The following is a 21,933-nucleotide window of genomic DNA, read 5'->3' on the forward strand; positions in this document are numbered from 1 at the left end:
TGTTCCCAGCCTTGATGACGCTGCGCCGGGGGTTACAGCTCGGAGGGGGTAGAGAAAAGCTCCGCAGGTTGAAAAATGTCAGTTTTCAAAGTTTCAACCAGCCGACCTTTAGCCGTTTCAACCAACGGAGCTTTTCTCTACCCCCTCCGAGTTATAACCCACAATTTAGTTGGATGTCCAACTTTCCGCAACGAACCAGGAACTGTTAGTTGCCCGCAGGCTTTGTTCGCCCTCCGCTTATAATTCCACAGCGCCTCCCCTTATTCAAACTAGGCGTGAGGCATGCACGGCTTTGTCGTAACTGGAATGATAACAATTTATCATGTATGAGATGGGAAAGAAATGCAAGCCCCTCATGCCCCAACCAGTACCGATGTTGGTAGGTTTCCTTTGAGTGATGTTCCGTTTTAGCTACAGGACCGGACCACAGATAATTCCTTGGAAGAACGGCTTTGCTTCATCCAGTCTGGTATTAAACATCTATGACTGATTTGCATTTTTGAGCTATAAAACTTCAAGGATCAGGCTACGAATTAATGGGATAGACAGGGTTTTCTATCCTGACAGATTTTACCAATGAGCTTTTCGTGGAGCGCTCACGATCGGCAAAGTCCTCCAGCGGCCGGTCCGTCCAGGTGAGAAAAAGGGCCAAAATTCTCGATAATTACTCTATCTAACCGTTAACTTATGGAACGCTTGACAGAGTGTCATATCCCCCGCTACCTATCCCGAATCCTGGTTACTTCACGCCACAACCCACAAGCGCCCATCATGATCAACAGGAGGCCCCGGTTGTTCCGCCGCGGCGGATGCAGGAGCGTCATGCTGAGCGAGCTTATATTTTGAATTCTCTTCGACGAGAAAATTCAAAGGCGACTGTGCTCCTGGAAAGGATATCGGCTTTGGAGGGTGGCCTACACCGGAAGGCACCATACGCAGAGAGAAAAGCCAACAAGCAGTTAGGCTGGTTGAAGCACCGTCTCAATGAAACGAACCAGCAAGAAAATGCCATGCTGACTCGCCTTGGGCAATTGACATCTGACATACAGTCCATGGAAGCATGGCTTCAGAACGAGAATGAGCGGCTTCAACAGAACAAGGTTCCCGACACGCCTTTTCAGATGTGCAATAATATGCAGCAGTTGAATTTAGACCCAACATCACCAGAATTTCGACCTCGTGGGTATCAGATGCAGTGGGATTCGGTACAGTGGCCGTCCAAGGAATCACAATCTGAGTACCGGTCTGACTACCAGGTGAATGCTCAGGGGAAAGCCGCTGTGCCCCAAGGAGGGTTAAATATGAACAATATTTGTCCCACCGGGCAATGTTTAGACGATGGTATGACGCAAAGCGATCTTGTTCCAGTGCTTCTAACAACACCTAGATCATCGTCTCTGGACTCTGCCATGCTGGATGCTTCCTTCACCAGTCCTTCCCCGATGGAATTGGCGGTAGCTAAAAGGAATAGCTTACCTGCAATCCCAGGGCTTTCGATGATATGGGCTCTCACGGACAAGGAGAAGGGGGAAGAGATTGGCGGCTATGAAAGCAGCCACTCCTTACATTCTGATGTCATGATGTGATCGTCAGAAGTAGATAACACAACTGGTTCGGTGTCTATTAAAAGTTTGCGTTGGGGAGTGATGTATCTTGTGTAGCTCGGAATACGCTGCAAATGTCGAGTCTGAACCATTTCAATTCGCAGCCGTCTTGATAACACATCATGTATAATAGATGGACTGGTGATGAAGATATCATTGTCTCAATTCTATTGAAACTCTCCAAATTCACCGTCATCAAACCCTAAATCTTCCATGGAGCCAGGTGCTGGGGGGGCGCTATTCTGGCTGAGTCTCTTCTGGGCCTTGACTTCTTGGGCGCTTGGTGGTGGAGGCAGGAACGAGCCTCCTTGAGGAGGAGGTGGTAACTGGAAACTGCCCGAGGCCTCTCCCGAGCCCTCTTTCTTGGGAGGATTCCTCCTGCCTCGCCCTCCAATATTCACCGTGATGGTTTCCCCCTCCTTCAAGCTGAAGTCTTTCTTCTCTGGAACTTTCTCCTTCGCCTTGGAGGCTTTCTTGCCTCCAGCTCCCCCATCGCTACTAGCATCAATTCCTAAAGCCTTTCTCGCTTCCTGCAGGGCGACGCTGAAATCAAAAGCGTCGCTCCTCTCCTCGAACCCAATTCCTAGAACCGCTTTCCTTCCTCCTTCACCCTGAACCCTTAGGGCGAAGAATCTCGACGAATCTAAGACCTGCTCAACCACCGCTGGTATGGTGTACGGGGCTGCTGCGAATAACTGCCCATTGCTTGGATCCTCAAGCAATATATCTGTCTTCACTGTCTCCTCATTGTCATTATTCGGCTTCGGAATGGCCGTTTCAAGAACTCGTAATCGCGCGCTGAAAATCTGACGCTTGTTGTTGTCGGCGGTCCATGAGGCAGCGACGTAGCCCTTTGTACTGGTAAGAGGCGGTATGTTATATACGTGCACCGTGGGCGCAATGAAGAGGATTCTTTGGATGGCGTCTGCGGGAAGGGGGCTGCCAGTGGAAGGGTCAATGGATGGTTCCATGGCGGAGGCAGGGCCAGGCGCAGGTAGGGAATGAGAGAAACACTTTATTTCTCGACGATCATGGTTACCCAGATCGAGGTTGAGGTTGATGAAGTTTGAAAACAATGACCCTGAACTCCAAACGTGTAAGCTTCCCCGCGGCACTGTTGCGTGACTTTAACGTTGTCAATGGGGTGAATGGAGCCAGAATTGAGAAGGTGTTTACCCGGGATACTGAAGGCGGTGTCGGTCTTTATAAATGTTAGGCTGTGAGCGTAGTATTTATTGTCGATCTAGAGTACTGCCCCACCAATGCCAGAGACTGAGATGTAGATGTTGTACTCCATCCCAAAGCTTTCTGAGGCCTCATCTTCGTCACTCTCGCCATTCCACCCTACTCCCTACTCCACCAGTTCCAGGCCTTCATATCCAGAGAACAAATAAGAGATAGCTCTAACAACTACTGCTATAACTTGGTGCCATCATCGTGGGCCACAGAGTAGCGAGGTAGTGTCGTGGTTTGGCAAAAATAAAATCATAAAGGCCAACTCTTATACCAAGGCAGCACCTCCCCACCACCGTTAGCAGGTCAACCTCCAGTGCTGGACAGAATGTCGACTGTGGGCGACGTTGTTCCTCGGGATGGCAAATCTAAACCATTTGAGTAAATACAGATATACCCTCCTTCTCCCTAGTCCCGGGTTCAATTACTGACTCAGTCCCCCCTCCCAGTATCGTGGAAACTTACCAGCGCCTGCTGGCCGAAGACCCCGAACTCACCATGCCGGTTGCAGCTATTGAAGCTCTGATCGAGCTCCTGGTACACTCTCGCGCAGTGACCGTATTCGAAACCCTAGATCTGGTCAAAACACAATCCGAATATCTCAAGTCGCGCGTCACCAATTCGATTTCACTCTCAGCTGGGACAGATCTGTTCCAAAGATACATGATATCGTCCTTGAAGCCGACTAGTACAGGCAACTTCGAGACCGTCAGACAACATCTGTTGAGCAACGGCAGATTATTTGTCAGCAGGGCGAAAGCCGCCAGGGAGAGGATAGCGAACTATGGAAGGCATTTTGTGAGGGATGCAAGCGTCGTTCTTACGCATGGCGGATCAAGAGTTGTGGGCGCGCTGTTAAGCAAAGCGGCTGAGGCGAGCGCCAGTGGAGGGAACGTCAGATTCAGAGTTATTTACGTTTTAAACGGTGACCGGGTCTCGGAGAGCAAAAGAGCTGTATCAGACTTGCGGGCCAGAGGCGTGCCTGTCGCCACGATTCCGGAAGGCGCCGTGGGGTATGCAATGGGCAAGGTCGATCTAGTGATCGTGGGCGCAGAGGGAGTCGTTGAGAACGGCGGGATCATCTCCAGACTAGGCACCTATCAGCTCGCGCTTCTGGCAAAGGCAGCTGGCAAGCCTTTCTATGTTGCAGCCGAGAGTCATAAATTTGTAAGGCTTTATCCTCTAGGACAGTATGACCTTGGCATTGACCAAGAGGTTATCGAATTTCGGACGGAGGATGAGCCGGGCTCGACAGAGCCCGTGGACTTTACGGATATTACACCGAAGAGCGCGGAAGCACCGGAATATTTCAGCAGTTCGCCGACAAAGCCGAATACCGCGGTGGATGCCGTGGATTACACAGTAAGTAGATCTTCTCAGGAACTTCAAGTCAATGCTAATTCGGTTACAGCCGCCAGCGCTTGTATCAGCGTTGATCACCGAGTCAGGTGTATTGACGCCCAGTGCGGTCAGCGAGGAACTCATCAGCATGTGGTACTGATTTAATGTCCCATATTGCAAGCAACATTTGCGCCGGGCAGTCAGTTCCTGGCGACCCCGCTAGGAGCTAGATGCCCGAGGGGGGGCTTTCCCTTACTAGAGCCGCCTGGTTAGTCTTGCTCGAAAAGAAGAAGTGACTCCTTGAACTACTAGCATATTCGAAGGAAGCGATAGAGCAAGCCAAGGCCCGGCAGGGATATCAGGATAGAAAAATAGCTTGATTTCCGATATAAGGTACACCATGAGCAAATATAGGCAAGAATAAGGCCAGTAAGCTACCCGCACACTTTTAATTTTAGAATGATCAGTCGTTCTATATAGGTGTATCATGTTTGACGAAGTAAAGGAAAGCCAAATATAAAGGACTGTTCTCGCTCTATCATGATTTGAATACAAAGTCTCCTCATCTATCTTTCATCTTATCTGAAATATGGGACCTCCCCAAGACAATATACGTTATACAAACCATACATCTCCCCCAGGGTAGAGTAATATCATATCGACCAACCCTTCGGTCACTACCAACTGATCAAGTCTATACATTATTAGCGCTTCGTCTATCAAGGTAAACGGCAAAGAGCAAACTCACCTCGTCCAAATAAAGTCCTCTTAGCCCAATCCATAGCGAGCAAGATCCTCGTCCTTAGACTGACGCTCTGCGCAAAATACACGCTTCTCCAAGCATAAACGGCCCACAGCCCTCCCATAACACTCCAGCCACCACCGAGGTCAAAGACGGCCGAGTTCCCAATATATGCCAGGCTTCCTAGATGATTGTATTCGAACGCTTTGAAGACAGTCTCATCTAGATCTCCATGAATGATATCATTGGCTTTCATGCCCGGCGCCGCTTTCGCCATCTTGTTAAATTTATGCCCAAGGTATCGGCCCTGCTGGTGTGCTCGTTGAGCCGTCGCGGGCAAGGATGTTAGTTTGCTATCAATTTGCATCAACAGCTCTCGCAGTTCACTAAATTCAAGGGTGCCTGATTCATCCTTGTCGTAGTCAAAAAATAGCCTATCTAGACGTTTCAAGTGGTCCGCTGCCTGAGGGAATCGTTTCCTCACTCTCTGGGCGACCGCGCGCCATTCGCCGAACGTGAGGTGTACTGTCTCTGGGTCTTGGCCCTTCTCCCATGCTATTGTTCGGAGAAATGTCACAAGGTGATCTGCAACGTTGTTTTGCACGGTTGAACAGTCCCCAATAGCATATACGTCTCCTAAGGGCGTCCCATTAAGTCGTAAATGAGTATCTGTTTCGAGAGCATGACGGTTCGTTTGGGCAGATCCCAGGGCAGCTGAAACCTTTTGGCAGAACTCAGTCTGTGACACGCCTGTAGACCACAGGCAGAACCCCATTGGAAGCTCCTTTATAACGGGTTCCCCATTGTCGTCCTTCTGAGTGAAAAGGATGGAGCGAGGCGTGACTTCCTTCACCCTCGAGTTGGTGAGAACCGCGACCTGATCGCGAGAGAAGTGATCTTCCGCGTATTTCGAGACAGCTTCGTCGTATGTATTTAAAATATGCCCTCTACTCTGAATTAAGTGGACAGATACTTCATTCCTCAGAATCTTGGGAAACCATCTGGTAATGTCTTCGTTGAGCAGATCAAAGAGCTCAGCAGCGAATTCAACTCCAGTTGGGCCGCCACCGCAAATAACGAACGAAAGCAACCGCTTTCTCTCCTCATCCGATGTTGTCGGCAGGCAAGCATTCTCTAAATTGGTCAGAATATGATTCTGGATCGTGTGTGCGTCCTCTATATCTTTCAAAAAGTGGCAATTGTCCAAACCCTTGACTCCATGAGGGTTGGTAGTTGATCCCACACTGATAACAAGCTTGTCGTAGGGCAAGTAAAACCGAACCTCATTTCCGTTATAATCCATCTGTGACATTTCCACCAATTTCTCAGAGTACTCGATAGTTTCTGCCTTTGCCCTTATGAAATGGCCCTTGACCCTCGAAACAATACGTCTAATCGGCTCTATCAACGAGCGGAGTTCCAACGTCCCAACCGTGGCGGAGGGCAGCATTGGTGTGAAAAGGAAGTAGTTGGTCGGTGAAACCAAGGTGACATGGTATGCGTCTGGATCCAATGTTTTGAGTAGCGCAACACCTCCCCATCCACCTCCAAGAATAACCAACTTGGGCTTGTCTTTTTGTGTTTGCATTTCAGCAGTGTCGTCGTCATCTATCTGTATATCGTATATAGGCAGGTTCTTCGGGCCTCCTCTTATAGGACTGAGTGCGTTCTCTGCAACATGGATATCTTGATAGGACGAGGTTTCGCGGTATGTCGACGCATCGTAGAGGAAGAAAGCTACCACCCCGGCTCCCAGAATAACTATTGTCCCCCCAAACCATGCGGCAGATCGGTAGGCGAAGTTGAGGATCCATAGTCGCCCTTGTGGAAGGGACTTGCCAGATAGAAATCGGATATTTGGCTGGGGACGGGGCGCTCTCAAGAGCGCCCAAGGGGCCAGTGGGCGGAATAAGGGTCCACGAGTATTCGAAGAGTATAATCGTCGAGCAGAGAAGTTCCTATCCACCAAGTTTATCCGCTTGGATGCCACAGCATCATATCTCTGAGATCCCCGCCTGAATATGAGCTGTGCACTGCTCGTCCGCGGAGAAAGGCGCGCAACGGCCTGTCGCGACAGCATTGCTCCCAACTGCTTGCTTGATTGCTAGTTGTTCAATGTCGTTCTTGCAGGCTGTAGACCGTATATAAAGAGCGCCAGGGTGACATTGGGACACGATTCACCACAAGCAGATCAGTTATACTTGCAATTGGGTAAGTTGGGAGAAGTATTTTGTCGGCCAGCGAAAGGTGTTCCTGGCGGATGACGGTAGTGACGGCGCGACGGGAGTGACGGAATTAAGTCGCGCCAGTGGCCTTGGAAGAAAAGCCTTCAGGGGTCGCCGTGCCGCTGACAAGAAAACTCGGTCCACTCTTGTGGGGCAAACAAAGATAACGTACACGAAACAATATGTATTTATCACAGGTTTGAGGTTTGAGGTTGAGGTTCAGTAATTATATTACGAGGCCTAACAAAGCGAGAGAACGCTGCTCAAGCAGCACTTTAAAATCAAAGATGTCGCTCTCTTGCCGCGCAAGTTACTCCATGGAGTCCGTCCTTAAACAAGGCCACAATCGCCGAATGCAATGGTATCCCGTGGACGCCAACCAACCCCCCCAGACCCAACGCCTATAATTCATTTCAACTTGGAGCCATGCCAATCCATAAACTCCTTCCAGCCCCGAGGGAAAACAGCAAATTCTTTAGGCGCCAGCACCAATACTGGTCTGCGAGAACGTATAATACATTCAACTCCCCGCTATCATAATATCATCAGCTAATCATAGGGCTGTCCCCACGACCGTCATTTCTGGCATCTAAGCCTAGCTCAATGCGGGCCGGAAGGTCCTTCTTGGAATCTCGTGCAGTGTTTTCGGCCCAAGCACGCAGTCGCACGAGGTTTCTGATGGCAGCGTCTCGCCGCTGGTTTTGACAACTCAGAATAGCCTTGTTGACCCGATCTGCTACGGTTCTTCGTAGGTCAGGGTGCAGAATAGCAGCTAATTGAGGTTCTAGGCTTTCCTGTGGGAAGACAAGGAGGGCCATAGTTCTCTCCAAATCTTCCAAGAACTCTGGGTTTGTCGGAGCTCGAGGTGCCAACTCTTTGGTTGCAAAAGACAACGCTGGTGTGATATCGGCTCCCGGGGTGGAGTTGCAAACTCGAATAAGCTCAACGAGTTGCAGTCGAAGAAGTGCAAAATGCAACGAAGGATTGCCATCAAGCACCTATGATTCAAGTCAGTATATGCGCCAAGAATAACATGATTCCTCGGTAAAATAATGAAGTGATAAATTGCTCATACTAAAAAAAATGGTATATTTCTCATCACCGACCCGAAGGCTATATGAGTGGTGCATGAAACTCGTGTCTAATCATAGCAAAATGGACAATAAGGAAGATAGAGAAGGGTGTTAGAACTAACATGAGGCTCCAGATCATTCAGCTCATCGATAGCTTCTTGAATGCTTCCAAGATGAATAGAATGTTGGATCTGTCGACGTGCCCTCACAGACTCTTCCTCCTGCTGTGGCCGAAGATTCGCTTCTTTCGAGAACTTAGCAGCAGCTGACGGGTAGCCTTCGGTTGTAAGATAGTCAAGTATGAGAGCGTTGATGTCACTAAGAGAGACGGCGGGGTCAGCATATTTGCCTAATCGTATGGTAGACACAAATAAAGGCCTGACGAGGTCCGCCATGCGCACTCAATCAGAAAACAACTTGTTATATGTTCTCCGCATGCTTAATTTTTGTAGGAGAGATTCCCAGTTGATGAAAGTCATCATATAAGAGTGCGCATGGGCCGGTCGGTTGATCAATACCCCGAGACCGGCGCCCAGGGAAGCTCGATATACAAGTAGGAGCATTGAACGTACCTCTTCAGAGGCTTGACCTCCTCGGCACGTCTATCAAAGGCATGCCGGAGGGGAGTTGCGGTAGAAGCCGTCGACGACGTCTTGTATGCGTCAGCTCAAGACAGTCCATGGCAGCCAGGAGTTGAGACAGACCATTCTTGCAGTCAAGATTTACCGCCCAATCTCCATGTAGGATGGGCCGGATTGGCGAGGGAGCTGGAATGTCCTGCACCAACACTGATGACTGGGCATTCACCGCAGCAGAGGGCGGTAGAGATGGAGATGCGGTGAAGGACGAGGAGCAAAAGGAAAAAGGCAGCGAAGTGGATGTGGAGGTGAAAGAAAAGCAGAGATCTATCAGGAAGAAGCGAGGACTTGGGGCTAGTACCGAGGGGGTTTGGGCTGGCTCGCTTAATGTGCTGTACAGTAAGCCTGGAGTTCCGAGGTTCAGGCGGGCGAGCTGAGGCCGGACTGAAGCTCCCCTGAACTGTATTTTGAGATAACTGCTAAGTTGTAGGTGCACCTCTTGAGAGCATCTACATCTACCTCCGAAAAGCTTCACCTTATCTTCATTACAAATCGACTATGGCTTCTCTAACTTCTGCCTATGCTATATCTCTCGAGCGTTAACACGTTAATGCACGTGAATCAAACACCTTGAAGATCTATCCAGGCCAGCTTAAAGACGCCCAAGCTTCGTCCTACAGTTTCGTTTCGGTCACCTTTCTCATCCATACTGGGCCATGGCTGCAAGCTCGAGCGAGCGGCCTCCATACTCGCCACCATGGGCCGATGTCTGTATTATCGGCATTGCTGGGAGCTCAGGCTCAGGTAAATCTACGCTCTCACATGCGATTGTGTCCCAATTGAATCTTCCATGGGTCGTAATTCTCTCAATGGTAATTGTTTCGAGCCACCACACGTTATATGGTGGCTAAAACTGGGATTTAATAGGACTCGTTCTATAAGACTCTGGATGACGAGGGGTTGAGAATGGCGTTCAGAAACGAGTACGATTTTGATTCGCCAGACGCCATAGACTTTGATGTTCTTATCGACTGTTTACGTGACCTGAAGGCTGGGTATGTTGCTATACTACTCTGCAGCTCATGAATACACGCATGTCTACCGGTAATTAACTTCTTACTCTAGGAAGAGGGCTGAGATCCCAGTTTACTCCTTCGCAGAACATGCACGGCAAAAAGAAACCACTTCAATTTACTCGCCACATGTTCTCATACTGGAGGGAATCTTTGCATTGTACGATCCGAGAGTTCTTGACCTTCTCGATATGAAGGTACTTGGCCCTTACTTCCCACTCAATTCATCCATCTAATTGTAATGTGGTCATCCAGATCTTCTGCGAAGCAGACGCAGACACTTGTCTCTCTCGAAGAAGTACGGCTTGTTATATCTGTGATTATCCTACCCAGCTAACCTCTGACTTAAGTTCTCAGAGATGTTGAAGAACGCGGTAGGGATATCGATGGTTGTATCAAGCAGTGGTTCGCATTTGTTAAACCAAATTTTGAACGATATGTTGAACCTCAGAGGAAAGTTGCAGGTAAGCTAATGTCCCGTGTAGTATCAAATTTGATGCTAATTGTTAGACATAATCGTGCCCAGAGGGGTTCAAAACAAAGTAGCCATAGGTGAGTAACCCAGCCATCTCTTGGCCCTCTTAGCTGACTAGTTCTAGTAATGGTGATACAATATATTGAGCGTAAGCTCGTCGAAAAGTCCAAGACACATCGAGCCGCGCTCAAGAAATTGGGACAAAGTGCCGAGGATGATACCTTTTCCGACAAGATCATGCTTCTTGAACAAACACCACAAGTCCGAGCTATGAGCACGATTATGCAAGACATCGATACCTCGAATGAGGACTTTATCTTTTACTTCGACCGCTTGACTACCTTGCTCATTGAACAGTAGGTTCAGAATATAGTCGAGATAACGTTGCTGTTTACAACTAACATTTCAAAGTGCTATGAACAATATCTATTTCAATGATAAAATCGTCGAGACACCAACAGGTGGCAAGTACTGCGGTTTAAGTCCAATCGGAGAGACCAGCGCCGTGGTCATTCTTCGGGCAGGCTCTATTCTTGAGACGGGATTGAAGCGTGTCTTGCCAGACTGCCGCACCGGCCGACTCCTCATCCAGTCCAACGTTCGCACTGGAGAGCCAGAGCTACATTACCTCAAGCTACCACAGGATATTCGGAGTCATGACGGTGTGCTCCTCTTGGATCCTCAGATGTCGAGTGGAGGAGCAGCCTTAATGGCTGTACAGGTGCTTGTGGACCATGGTGTTCCAGAAGACAGGATAGTTTTCGTCACGTATTCTGCTGGAAGAATTGGTCTTAATAGGTTGACAAAGGTGTTCCCAGGGGTGAAAGTTGTGGTTTGCGCTGTAGTGCCTGACTTTGAGGCGCGCTGGATAGAGAAACGGTATCTGGGCTGCTAAGCTAGATGGTCTAGGATAGTGCTAGCTTTTGAACACGGGTGTCCTCTCGGGGCATTCGAATCCACGACGGCAGTCATGGCAGGGCCGAGCTACTAACATTGGAATCACGGAGGCCAGCAGTAACAGCTTTGTTATGTTTCATATTCTAGTGTAGCGTGTTGTTAACCAGCTTATGGTATCTTTGATAAGGAATGACCCCAAGACTCTTCCAGATGCTTGAGTAAATAGATACTTACCTAGTGGGGGGCAAGCCTTCAGGTTGAAATTAAAGTACATAAACTCCACGATGGTTATATAGCACCAGGAATATAAGAGTGCTCCCACTTCTTAATCTCTCAGATATTTGACCTTTGGACTGGTAGAAAGTATACCACTCGTTAAACCTCGTCATTTTCCCTGGCATACCTAGGCGGGTAGCTTCATTCTTACTATTTTTAGGCATATAGGTTTCTTCCTAGTATATGTATTTTAAAAAACGAACACTACCACATATTACGGGTATCAGATTTTAACTATAAATTAGTACAGCGTTCACATTTGATCATCAATTGAACCAACGTTTTATCAAGACGCCTTAATCACCTGCTCAAATTGCCATTATAAACTAGTTCATTTCCCATCATTTCCCAATCCATGGACGAGTATATCTAATGCAACATAAAATCCTTATGCGTCCACTTCTCCGTAGCCTTCCTCTTCGCCTGCTTTGCAAAGCTGATAGGTCTCCGGCTCTCAACCTTACCCCTGACGAGCAAGTTCCTGTATCTATCCTTCAACAGGTTCCCTTCCGGCTTCAGGAGCCGGAGAGACTCCTGTAGCTCATCGGGTAGAACCAGCTCCAAATCCTTCTCGGGCAGAGCAATCCTACCTAACTTCCGCCTCCGAAGGTCTAGATCATCGGCCTCACTACCACTATCATCGTTCGTCGCCAAAGCCAAAGCTATCGAGCGAGCCTGTTCCTTCTCGGACAACTCTTTTGCAAGCTTCTTGATATGTGCCACCTGGTCGTTCCTCATCTTGATGTTTGCAGCCATTTTGGCCTTTTGCTGCTCTTCCTTTCTGCGCTTGATCTTATTCCTTTGTGCTTGCGTTTTCCTCTCGGGTCGCTTAGCAGACAGCTTTACGTTTTCGCCTCCGCTTTCACATCCTTCCCAAGCCGAATCTTCCTCCCATTCAGACAAGTCAGCTCGGGCCTCAGCGGCTTCTGCCTCAGCTGCAGACTTAGCAGAGGCCTCAAGCTTCACACGCTCTTCCTCTGTCGCCATAAGACGCTTTTTCTCCGCAGCAAGTTCCTTCTGCCCTTCTGAAATAAGGCGTTCTTCATAATCAGCAAACAACGGGTTGTAGCTGTAGCCACCTTCGGGTCTCTGGACGGCAGGAATCTCCCTTCCACTGGCGGCTAGAGAAATCGACTTCTCCTTGATCGTTGATGGGGCCGTCTTCTTCTTGGATTTCTCAAGGAAAGAGAATCGAGGATCTTGCTCGGCTTCCTTTACATCCCTTTGGAGATCCCACGGGTCGTAGGTAGCTTCTGTGACTTGAACCACGGACTGCTCTTGATGGCCGTCCGCAATTTTGCGGAGGCGTATAAGCTCTTTGTGCGAGACGTAACTGGTTCTTTGGCGCTTGGCTTGGATAATTCCATCTGTAGTCCCCTCTCCAGGTCGTTTACGCATCGACACAGCGGGAACGGCGGATCGTTGAGCAATAATCTCGTCGGCCTTGAGGACCCTCGAGCCCTTCAAGAGCTTCCTTTGTATAGATGCATCTCCAGCCGTATCGAGGGTGAAGAGTTCAGCCGAATCTTTTTCGGCAAGGACACCACTATAAATATTATCAGCAGGTATCACCAGGCTTTCAGCATATCTAATGCATACCCTTTGATGATCTCATCTCGCACCATCTCGAGGCCGTCTTGAATCTCAGTCACATCCACATTCTTCCGCCATGCCTTCTTGCCCTTTCGGGATGGCTGTTTGTGTTGTTGAGGGGCCTCGGGGGCAATCGTAGCAGGCCTGATAATCGGCATTGTCACAGATGGATGCGGATCCCGAATGAATGGAAGGTGTTGTGGAAAAGAATCGTTGGTGCTGAGAGGCCGTCACAGAGGCTTCATAGCATTATGAAAATATATTTTTCACTATCGCTACTTATCGGCGTTTTACGGTGGGGGACAGCGCCAGGAAGCGCCCACCATAATCCGGGGACCGTCACGTGCAGACCAATCGGTCGGTCCGAGATCCCCGATATGCACCTCATCAGGCCTCCTTTTCTTTATTATTCCAGTGCCAGTCTACTGAACTGGACACCTAATACCTCACACTTCACGGCCGCCCTCGAATCTGCTTTACGATTACACGCCACGAATTTCGAATCACTTAATAGACGTCTCTGCAAACCCCGACACGATGGCGCAATCTCAAGTAGGCGGATCCTACAACAATCCCTTGAAGAAGTTCAAGTAAGCTCTCGTCCCGTTTAGAGTGTATAACGTTAGGAATACATCACTGACTACCTTACAGATTAGTGTTTCTCGGCGAGCAAAGTGGTGAGCAGTGCCAACAAGGACAAGACATAGCGGACCGATGGACGAATCGCTGATATTCGAGCCCAGTTGGAAAGACATCCCTTATTACACGTTTCATGTACGACTCGTTCGACAATATGTATCAGGCGACCATTGGCATAGACTTTCTCTCAAAAGTAGGCATTACATTATTTGAAGTTCTTGTTTATTAGGACTAACGGGTTGAGGCAGACTATGTACCTTGAAGACCGAACGGTGCGACTACAACTATGGGATACAGCCGGGCAAGAACGATTCCGAAGTTTGATACCATCCTATATCAGAGATTCGAGTGTGGCGGTGGTGGTGTACGATATATCCAGTAATATCCCCCTCGGCATCAGCAAGCAACGCTTTCTAACCTGACTACAGACGCGAAGTCGTTTCAAAACACACGAAAATGGGTGGACGATGTGCGTGGCGAACGAGGTAATGATGTTATAATTGTGCTGGTGGGCAACAAAACGGACTTGAATGATAAGCGCGAAGTCACGACACAGCAAGGAGAAGAAGAAGCAAAAAAGAATAACTTGATGTTCATCGAGACCAGCGCAAAGGTCGGTCATAATGTCAAGAATCTCTTCAGGAGAATAGCGCAGGCCTTACCAGGGATGGACGGCGCGGAGGGAAGTGCAGCCGCTGGAAACCAAAGTAAGTTTCATCCCAGCTAAGTCCTTCAAGGGTATGCTAAGCATTTGCTAGCGATTGATGTCAATATCAATCCCACGCCGCAGAATCAAGAAGGGTGTGCTTGTTAAATATCAAGAATGGTGGCTGCTTTCTATTCGGGCCTTGTCTTATACAGTAGGAAGAAACGTTCGTGGATACTGGGCATAGCGTACAGCGGATTGATAGCATTGTATGATACCATCGGCTTTTGGCGTGTACAGTAACATAACGCATAATACAGTAATGTTTCAGTAGCATCAGCGAGACTCGCTAGACGAGAACAACGATCTATCGTATCGCACAACAACAAGCTACTAGCCTTTATTACTGGCTTTACAATGCAACGCTATTCGCCGGTACCATATGCGCCCCCTATGCATAATTCGGTTACTATTGGCCTTGAAGGCCCCTAAATGCGGCCATACAGCTGAACCAGAATCTCAGTGAGAACGAAATGCGGCGATGGTTTTATTCAGCCTCATGCAAAATTGGTTTCCGGCACTCAGCCGCACATTACACGAAACCTTTCTACTCCCTAAACTTCATACTTCAATTCCATTCTCCATCTACGTTTCTAATTTCATTCTTCAAACATTGCTGGTTCAAGTCCATTCTTCACACACTATTCATTCATCAAACAATGAGCATGCTTTACACTCCGCTCGACTCGACGCGTGAAATACGACTCCTGCGACTTCACTCGCGACACTCTTCTTCAACGAAGTCTTTAGTTCAAATTGAGAAGAATGTACCAATCTATTGCGACCTCTATCCTGTTGCAGTCCGCGAAGCTAGGAACCAAGGTTACGAAGCACTGTCGTACACCTGGGGAACCCCAGAGGAGCCCCTATCCATACAGGTAAACGGGACAGAGGTGCCCGTAACAAGAAACCTCCATGTCGCCTTGCAGCATCTCCGCGGGGAGACGAGCGAAGTCGTTCTATGGGTTGACGCCCTTTGCATAAACCAGATGGACGACGCGGAGAAGATTGAGCAAGTCAACATGATGAGAGAAATTTATGCCTGTGCCAAAAGTACGAGAGTATGGCTCGGGCCGGCAGACGAGACCAGCGACGAGATCATGGTCCAGCTTGCGCGGATCGGGAAGACTGTCATTGACCGTGGAGCATTTGACCTCTTTATCAGAATGACTACTCTATCCATCAAGGATCCATCTGGTGCCGCGCAGGCTGAGGACCAAGTCACAAAGCTCGTTGAAGACATGCTCGACAGATCTCTCGCCCAGCTTGAGGACTCGTGTCGTCTCCTTACGGAATTCTGCAATCTCTTATCGCGCCCCTATTGGAGTCGTGTCTGGATCTTGCAGGAGATCGTCGTTTCTCGTAACGTCGAAGTGTACTGTGGCAAACGGAAAATTGGATTCGCATTTCTGCATGCCGCTATGCTGTACCTTATTTACATGCAAACATCTCTCTCTACTCAACTTGTGAAGCCACTAACAGCCTTATTGGAAGCTTCAGCCGATGGAAACTTCCCACCCGACTGCAAATTAAAAGCACAATTTGACTATGTTATCTCTATCGAGATACCGCCGTCCGCAAGTCTGGTTTCAGGAATGCGACTACGATATCATGACCCTGCTCAGGAGAACGGCGAGGCGAAACCTATCCTCATCCAACTTCTCGCTAGGACTCGTGTCGGGAGAGAGGCCACGGATCCCAGGGACAGAATTTGGGCACTTCTTGGAATGGCGGCGGACACAGGGACTCTTCGCATCACTCCAAACTACGCAGACACAAACTCATGTACTGCCGTCTACTGCAACGCCACCCGTGCCATGATCGCTTCTGGCCACATTGATATCCTCGCCTTCTCTCAATGGAGCAAGAAAGACCCAATGATACCCTCGTGGGTCCCTGATTGGCGAGAGGAGGTAAAGCAACCCTTTGGACAATTGCCTTGGGATACACCATATTCAGCATCAGGCGCTGCAAAATTTCTGAAACATCTGGATCAGATTGTTCCAGTCTTGCACCTAAAAGTAAATGGGTTCCTCGTCGACTCTATCGAATCACTAAGGCCCCAGTGCAATAATGGCGAATGGCTAAGCATGCAACATCGCCACGAGGCCTGCATATACCTCCAAGATATAATATCTCTCTGCCATATTTCTGACGAGAAACTCGCGACATCAGGTGTAGAAATCTATGCCAACCCTTCGGTCCGAGAAAGCGCATACCAACGTGTTCCTGTGGCTGATTTATATTCCACGGGGTTTGTTCGACGCGCCACGATCGATGAGTGTCACCTCGGCCACACAGAAGTCGTTACAGACTACATACAATGGAAAAATCGTAGGCCGAGTACTGGAGCTCCGGTGACGAATACGCTTAGAAGTTATTATATTATGATGGGGCAACAAATTGAGCGTAGACCGTTTGTGACTATGAAAGGGTTTGTTGGACTTGCTCCTAAACATGTAGAGGAAGGAGATGTCATTGTTATCTTTCCCGGGGCCAAGTTTCCGTATGTCTTAAGGAGATGCGATGATGGAACGTATGTATTGGTTGGAGAAACGTTCGTTTATGGTATTATGTACGGGGAGTTGGTGACCGAGGATCGGGAGATGGAAGAATTTATCTTAAAGTAGAATTGTGAGAAAAACCGCACATAATAAGCTCTAGGCCGATTTAATAAAGCGCATGCTATGAGCTATAAGGGTCCTATTTAATTTGCGTATCCAGTTGCACCCGAAACTGCCTTTCTCTATATGATACTGGAAAACGTCGCTTAGTTCTGCCGAAGTTGTGCCCTTTCCCTAAATACTCTCTTATAAATATTCGCGATAGATCTAAACACTTCCAAGTTAAAATGCATTTGCGAGTACGTCATTAGAAGGTGCCTCCCTGGTTGTAGTAGGATATCGCCCACTGCTACTTCGCTAGTAACAACTCGGACGCCAATAGGTTGGTTGGATCTGCGAAGAATTCTTCATAGAGCGAAGCAAGAAGGGGGCAACTTTCGAGGAGGTGGATATTGAGGCTTCCGTCTGGCCATATCTCTGCTGTTATATCATTCAGACGTAACTTGTCACGGAGAGGGTGGGCGAGACACCAAAAGCAAAGACGGTACGCGTTGGTATTGATCCTAATTGGAGCGTGTTAGTATGGTTTCATGAGTTAATTAATTGGGACAGGAACTATTGGAACCGGATTCTTACAAACGGAATAACACAAAGAGTATTGGGCTTGACTGTAATCTTCATGACCCCTGAGTCCTTCTATTCTCTCGTCTATAGATTTGGTCACCCATGATGCGTCTTGTCTCTGTTCTTCTGGTAGTGCAAGATACTTTGCAAACGCTGCTGCTCCTTTGGCTTTTGCATTGTACATGTCTCTGGCCGCAAATTAATGGTACTTGTAGCTAAGTTTCAAGCTATCAGCATCAATGACGAAGAAGTTTGCAGGCGGGTTCGGATTGACTTGAAAGGTTGAATAGCCAAAAAAGCTCTCGTAGCTGAATCTACCTAAAAAGAAACACGCAAGACTTAGTATTGCCCTATTCAAGAAATACCTAAAGAGAATTCCCACACTTATTCCCTCTACGCTCGGTTCTCGTTGCAAGTAAACTAGGAATATACGAGAAACAGCAGATGAAACAAGACAAAATATTCCAGGTCTTCCTCAACTTTCTCTAGGTCTACCTAGAGGATCTCCCCGAAACCTTCGGAAATACAGTAGATGTCAAAAGGGTGATGATGGAAGGCTGGTGATCTATTGTGATGAGGAGAGGTGTAGATACGGAAAGTGGCTTCATGTTAATTATAAAAATATTCAGACTATCCCCCAGGGAAAGTGGTTTTGCGAGTCCTACACGGAATACAAGATGGCTTGGCTGGACTGGCTCCGTCAAACAAGTCAGCATGGATCTTTTCCCGCGAACAGCCATCTCATCTTGAATACCTTCTTACCATGGAAACATACAAGTTTGTAGCTTATCGGATATCCATGGAATCAAGGGCTGCAGTATCAAGGGTTTAACGGATAATTATGACGCTACAAATACGCAGTTGAACCTAACATTATCGAGCTTTCGCAACTAAGTCTCAGTAAATTCCGGAACGTGAGTGAGGATAAAATGCCAAACTAAGGTATACGAAATGCAATAAATGCAAAACAATTTCAGTTTTGCCAGGCACCGGCTCGCAGGTATGGCTACGGGATATGCCAAGGTATTGATTATTCCAATCAGGGAAAGTCGAGTTCGAAAAACAGACGAACCAAAGAGAAAAGATAGGAGATACGGTAATCTGAATTAATACAAATTAGTTTAAGCAGCGTTGAAGCTAGTTTTAGAGATGGGCAAAATACATAACTACAGGTCCCTGATTGAGAAGGAATCCGTCACCAATCCAGCTCTGTTCATCTCTCACTCTATTCGAAATCTCTTTTCCTTCCAACCCGAATATTTACCCTAGCCATCTTCATTCGGACGTTTAGTTCTATCCACTCGCCCCAAGTTCTCTTGTCTTCAGGGATATACCCACTTTCGTCCATAACCACCTCTTTAACATTGATAATAAAGTTGGAAATTTCTCCAGTAAGGAAAAGAACCACACATTATTTCTCGACAGCGTGATGAAACGTAAGTCCAACTGCTTATCGGCGAAGATCCGAATTACGACATTTAGTTGCAATTATTTCAAGCGCTCGAATTATACGATGGTCGAAGTTGTATATATATATATTCCATATTCTATAAAATCATTTAGTATCTTTAGTTCAGAGAAACAAGGCTAAAACGTATATGTAGCATCAATTTTAGATTCATACTCTGGGATTCCCCGATAGAGAGAGAAAGTGTATTCGAAAAACGGCATCATGGAGTCGGCAGCCCTTTCTTTTGCGTTTAGAGAATAAGTACGTCCAATAGGCATGATAATAGAATAAAACTTCAGGTAATTGACTCTTTGAAGTGGATGACAATTAGAATCACTTCTCAGATTTGTAATAAGAGGCTCTATTAATTCGTGTGTAGAAAATGTATCTAGGCGATTAAGCGTGAGCGATGATTGATATCCGATTGTGAAGGAGCTTTCGAAGGAACGAAGATATAAGAAGAGGTTCTGTAAAGGAACAAGTTAGCCTCCCATAATAACGCGTCTCTATATAACTTAGCTTCTTTAACTAAATTAAATCTTGCTGGCAGCACTAGATTTGAGATAAAAGGTTCTAGTGGGATAATCCGAGCTTCTTCGATTCCCATCATATAGGGTGCTTGTATATCAAGGGACAGGAACAGTCGAATCACGATATGATTAAAAGTGCCTGGCCATAAAATTCCTGGAGGAATTCTTATACAACTATATAAATTGTATACAACTGTCTGTGCGTAACGAATATGTTGGATAACGAAGTTGCTATTACCGATGAAAGTGTCAAAGAATGAGAGAACGAGACAATAAATTAGTATACTTTGAGCAACTTGGCTAGTCTTCTGGGACGAAATATCCGTTGAAAATATCCGAATGCCTTTTCCCGTTGTGGGAGTGCGAACTGATGGTCCGGCCCCAGTAGAATGACATGATTCCCACTTGCGAAGGTTTGAGTGCTTCAAGTTCTTACCAAAGCACCTAATATATAAAAGTGTATTTAAAAAGTAGAAATACTTAATTAATAAGTATTTACTATTATAGCAAATAAGAATAGAAGTCAAATAAGGAAATAAAAATTAATATTATATATATATTCATATATAGAAATAAAGTTTTTCTTATTAAGTTATTACGAGTAAATCAATTAGTAAATATATAAATACGAGCTTATTTATAGTTTTATTCCTTTAATATAAATATATAAGAGAGTATTAAAGATACTACTTAAGCCTAGCTTATTATCTACTTAATTACTCTTATTATAGCTCCTTAGCCTCCTCCCTAACGAAGACAATGTACTATGCCCCCACGCTCGCGCTTATATTCGGTATCGTCAGGCGCTCCCTGTCTCCTAGTATCGTACTACTAGCCGTCAACGAGTTGCTAACCTCTACAGTACTACGTAACCGGCGCTTCTTAGGCGGAATATTGCTCTCCGCTAAAGCGCTGATTCTGGCGGGCCACTTAAGTGAAGAAAGGGGTACGAGGGCGTTGCTACTCGTAATGTCTTTCTCCAAGAGCGTGACGCCTTTCATAATGGCAAAGTTGTCTACCGTGTTGATATCTAGTTCGCGGAGGCTCGTGGAACTGTTCGCCATGCCTGGGCCAACAGCACTACTACCATTACTCACCTGCTACTTGGAGACGCCATAGTTATCCGTAAACACGAGCGTCTTACCAGAACTTCTAGGCCTTGAAGATGATGACGGCTCATCCCTGGCGCGTCCTGTGTGCATGGGCTCCATGAGCGTGGCACGGCCGCTTGTCTGTGGCACTGCTGTTGGATAGCTGTACTTCTTGCACGTTGGCGTCTGCCTTGTGTGGATGTACTCGGACTCGACACGCTGCCTCAACTCTGCCAGCTGTCTGGGGATATGCGCATCCTCGTTGAGGCGCGGTAGGTTCTCGCGCAACCCATCCGTCTGCTCCGCGACATCGTTACCAAGACCTTCGACGTAGTCAAATGATGCGGTAAAGGCACTGCCAATGCTGGCATACGAGTGATGGACTGTGGAGACGAGCTCGGAGAAGGACCGCTCCCGGGTAGCGTGAGCGCGATGTTGTTCTGCTTCTGGATGCAGTCGACAATGTTATCAAGGGTGCGCATCTCCGTGTCTAGGTGCTGGACCTGTTCTCTCGTTATCCGAGTAGTCTCGTCTTGGATGGAAGTAGTCACGGCCTTGGGGTTTTCTGTGTGCATACTTGCGACCTGATTTGCGTGAGTTTAGCTCGCACTGCAAAATCGCTCTGGATGCCTGTCTTCAACGTGTCGTGGGATTTGATCAGCCCGTCACCGAAATTGCTTGACCGTTCCGCAAGCTGCTCGCTGCCATGTGCAAATGAGGCTCCAACAGCAAAGTGACTCTGTGCAGCAGACCTGAGCTGTCCGGAGATTTTAGCAACCTCTCCAAAACGCAGCTCTTGCTGCTGCATAGTAGCCTCGATGAGCTTGTGCATGTTCTGCATCAGATCGTTGCTCTCCAGGTCTCTAATGGTTCTCTGCTCGTTCACAAGATCCGATACCCCGCGAACCGATGATGATTGACTCTGTTGTAGCTCTTGGTTCGCCTCGACCATTTCGTCCCTTAGCCACTGCATCTCTTCACGCTGCTCACTGATCCCTTTCGACACGTCGTCAAAGATAGTCTTGAAGTCCATGCCAAGGTTTGAGTAAGATAAGTGCAACTGCGTGTTGAAGGTCTCGACTTCCCATATAATATCAGACGTCAATTTTAGCCACTAGATTCCGTTTCCGTCTTTGGACTGGAGCAGTTGCTGCTCTAACCTGAGCCGAGCCTCAGGGCCATTAGCTGGTACGAACCGTAACACTGCTCTCATAGTATG

General features: G+C 47.5%; 10 protein-coding genes across 10 annotated transcripts; 5 read left to right on the top strand and 5 right to left on the bottom strand.

Moving 5' to 3' along the window:
- Positions 1 to 576: 576 nt before the first annotated feature.
- On the top strand, positions 577 to 1,586 carry BP5553_10358 (uncharacterized protein; the record flags this gene model as incomplete). Its single annotated transcript, XM_032018981.1, has 2 exons — positions 577 to 635; positions 704 to 1,586. 2 exons carry the CDS (start codon positions 577 to 579, stop codon positions 1,584 to 1,586), a joined length of 942 nt encoding a protein of 313 aa, XP_031865005.1.
- Positions 1,587 to 1,771: 185 nt separating this feature from the next.
- On the bottom strand, positions 1,772 to 2,575 carry BP5553_10359 (putative adaptin ear-binding coat-associated protein 1; the record flags this gene model as incomplete). The annotated part of the gene is made up of 1 exon (XM_032018982.1): positions 1,772 to 2,575. One exon carries the CDS (start codon positions 2,573 to 2,575, stop codon positions 1,772 to 1,774), a length of 804 nt encoding a protein of 267 aa, XP_031865006.1.
- Positions 2,576 to 3,165: 590 nt separating this feature from the next.
- BP5553_10360 (uncharacterized protein) lies at positions 3,166 to 4,338 on the top strand (the record flags this gene model as incomplete). Its single annotated transcript, XM_032018983.1, has 3 exons — positions 3,166 to 3,218; positions 3,287 to 4,199; positions 4,249 to 4,338. The coding sequence occupies 3 exons, from the start codon at positions 3,166 to 3,168 to the stop codon at positions 4,336 to 4,338; spliced, it is 1,056 nt and encodes a 351-aa protein (XP_031865007.1).
- A 517-nt stretch (positions 4,339 to 4,855) lies between these two features.
- BP5553_10361 (putative external NADH-ubiquinone oxidoreductase 2, mitochondrial) lies at positions 4,856 to 7,000 on the bottom strand (the record flags this gene model as incomplete). The annotated part of the gene is made up of 2 exons (XM_032018984.1): positions 4,856 to 4,872; positions 4,927 to 7,000. 2 exons carry the CDS (start codon positions 6,998 to 7,000, stop codon positions 4,856 to 4,858), a joined length of 2,091 nt encoding a protein of 696 aa, XP_031865008.1.
- Positions 7,001 to 7,690: 690 nt separating this feature from the next.
- Positions 7,691 to 8,613, bottom strand: BP5553_10362 (Uncharacterized protein; the record flags this gene model as incomplete). The annotated part of the gene is made up of 2 exons (XM_032018985.1): positions 7,691 to 8,143; positions 8,341 to 8,613. 2 exons carry the CDS (start codon positions 8,611 to 8,613, stop codon positions 7,691 to 7,693), a joined length of 726 nt encoding a protein of 241 aa, XP_031865009.1.
- A 377-nt stretch (positions 8,614 to 8,990) lies between these two features.
- Positions 8,991 to 11,239, top strand: BP5553_10363 (Uridine kinase; the record flags this gene model as incomplete). The annotated part of the gene is made up of 10 exons (XM_032018986.1): positions 8,991 to 9,195; positions 9,287 to 9,394; positions 9,443 to 9,600; positions 9,724 to 9,851; positions 9,922 to 10,066; positions 10,125 to 10,167; positions 10,220 to 10,333; positions 10,380 to 10,421; positions 10,469 to 10,700; positions 10,756 to 11,239. The coding sequence occupies 10 exons, from the start codon at positions 8,991 to 8,993 to the stop codon at positions 11,237 to 11,239; spliced, it is 1,659 nt and encodes a 552-aa protein (XP_031865010.1).
- Positions 11,240 to 11,886: 647 nt separating this feature from the next.
- BP5553_10364 (uncharacterized protein) lies at positions 11,887 to 13,268 on the bottom strand (the record flags this gene model as incomplete). The annotated part of the gene is made up of 2 exons (XM_032018987.1): positions 11,887 to 13,063; positions 13,117 to 13,268. The coding sequence occupies 2 exons, from the start codon at positions 13,266 to 13,268 to the stop codon at positions 11,887 to 11,889; spliced, it is 1,329 nt and encodes a 442-aa protein (XP_031865011.1).
- A 379-nt stretch (positions 13,269 to 13,647) lies between these two features.
- On the top strand, positions 13,648 to 14,887 carry BP5553_10365 (putative Ras-related protein Rab-6A; the record flags this gene model as incomplete). The annotated part of the gene is made up of 7 exons (XM_032018988.1): positions 13,648 to 13,700; positions 13,762 to 13,787; positions 13,854 to 13,942; positions 13,998 to 14,127; positions 14,178 to 14,456; positions 14,508 to 14,550; positions 14,716 to 14,887. 7 exons carry the CDS (start codon positions 13,648 to 13,650, stop codon positions 14,885 to 14,887), a joined length of 792 nt encoding a protein of 263 aa, XP_031865012.1.
- Positions 14,888 to 15,114: 227 nt separating this feature from the next.
- BP5553_10366 (Heterokaryon incompatibility protein) lies at positions 15,115 to 17,085 on the top strand (the record flags this gene model as incomplete). The annotated part of the gene is made up of 1 exon (XM_032018989.1): positions 15,115 to 17,085. One exon carries the CDS (start codon positions 15,115 to 15,117, stop codon positions 17,083 to 17,085), a length of 1,971 nt encoding a protein of 656 aa, XP_031865013.1.
- A 3,302-nt stretch (positions 17,086 to 20,387) lies between these two features.
- On the bottom strand, positions 20,388 to 21,747 carry BP5553_10367 (uncharacterized protein; the record flags this gene model as incomplete). The annotated part of the gene is made up of 4 exons (XM_032018990.1): positions 20,388 to 20,689; positions 20,768 to 21,037; positions 21,088 to 21,298; positions 21,325 to 21,747. The coding sequence occupies 4 exons, from the start codon at positions 21,745 to 21,747 to the stop codon at positions 20,388 to 20,390; spliced, it is 1,206 nt and encodes a 401-aa protein (XP_031865014.1).
- Between the last annotated feature and the right edge of the window lie 186 nt (positions 21,748 to 21,933).

Source organism: Venustampulla echinocandica (assembly GCF_003357145.1).
Source record: "Venustampulla echinocandica strain BP 5553 chromosome Unknown scaffold_14, whole genome shotgun sequence".
In the NCBI taxonomy this organism is placed as follows: domain Eukaryota; kingdom Fungi; phylum Ascomycota; class Leotiomycetes; order Helotiales; family Pleuroascaceae; genus Venustampulla; species Venustampulla echinocandica.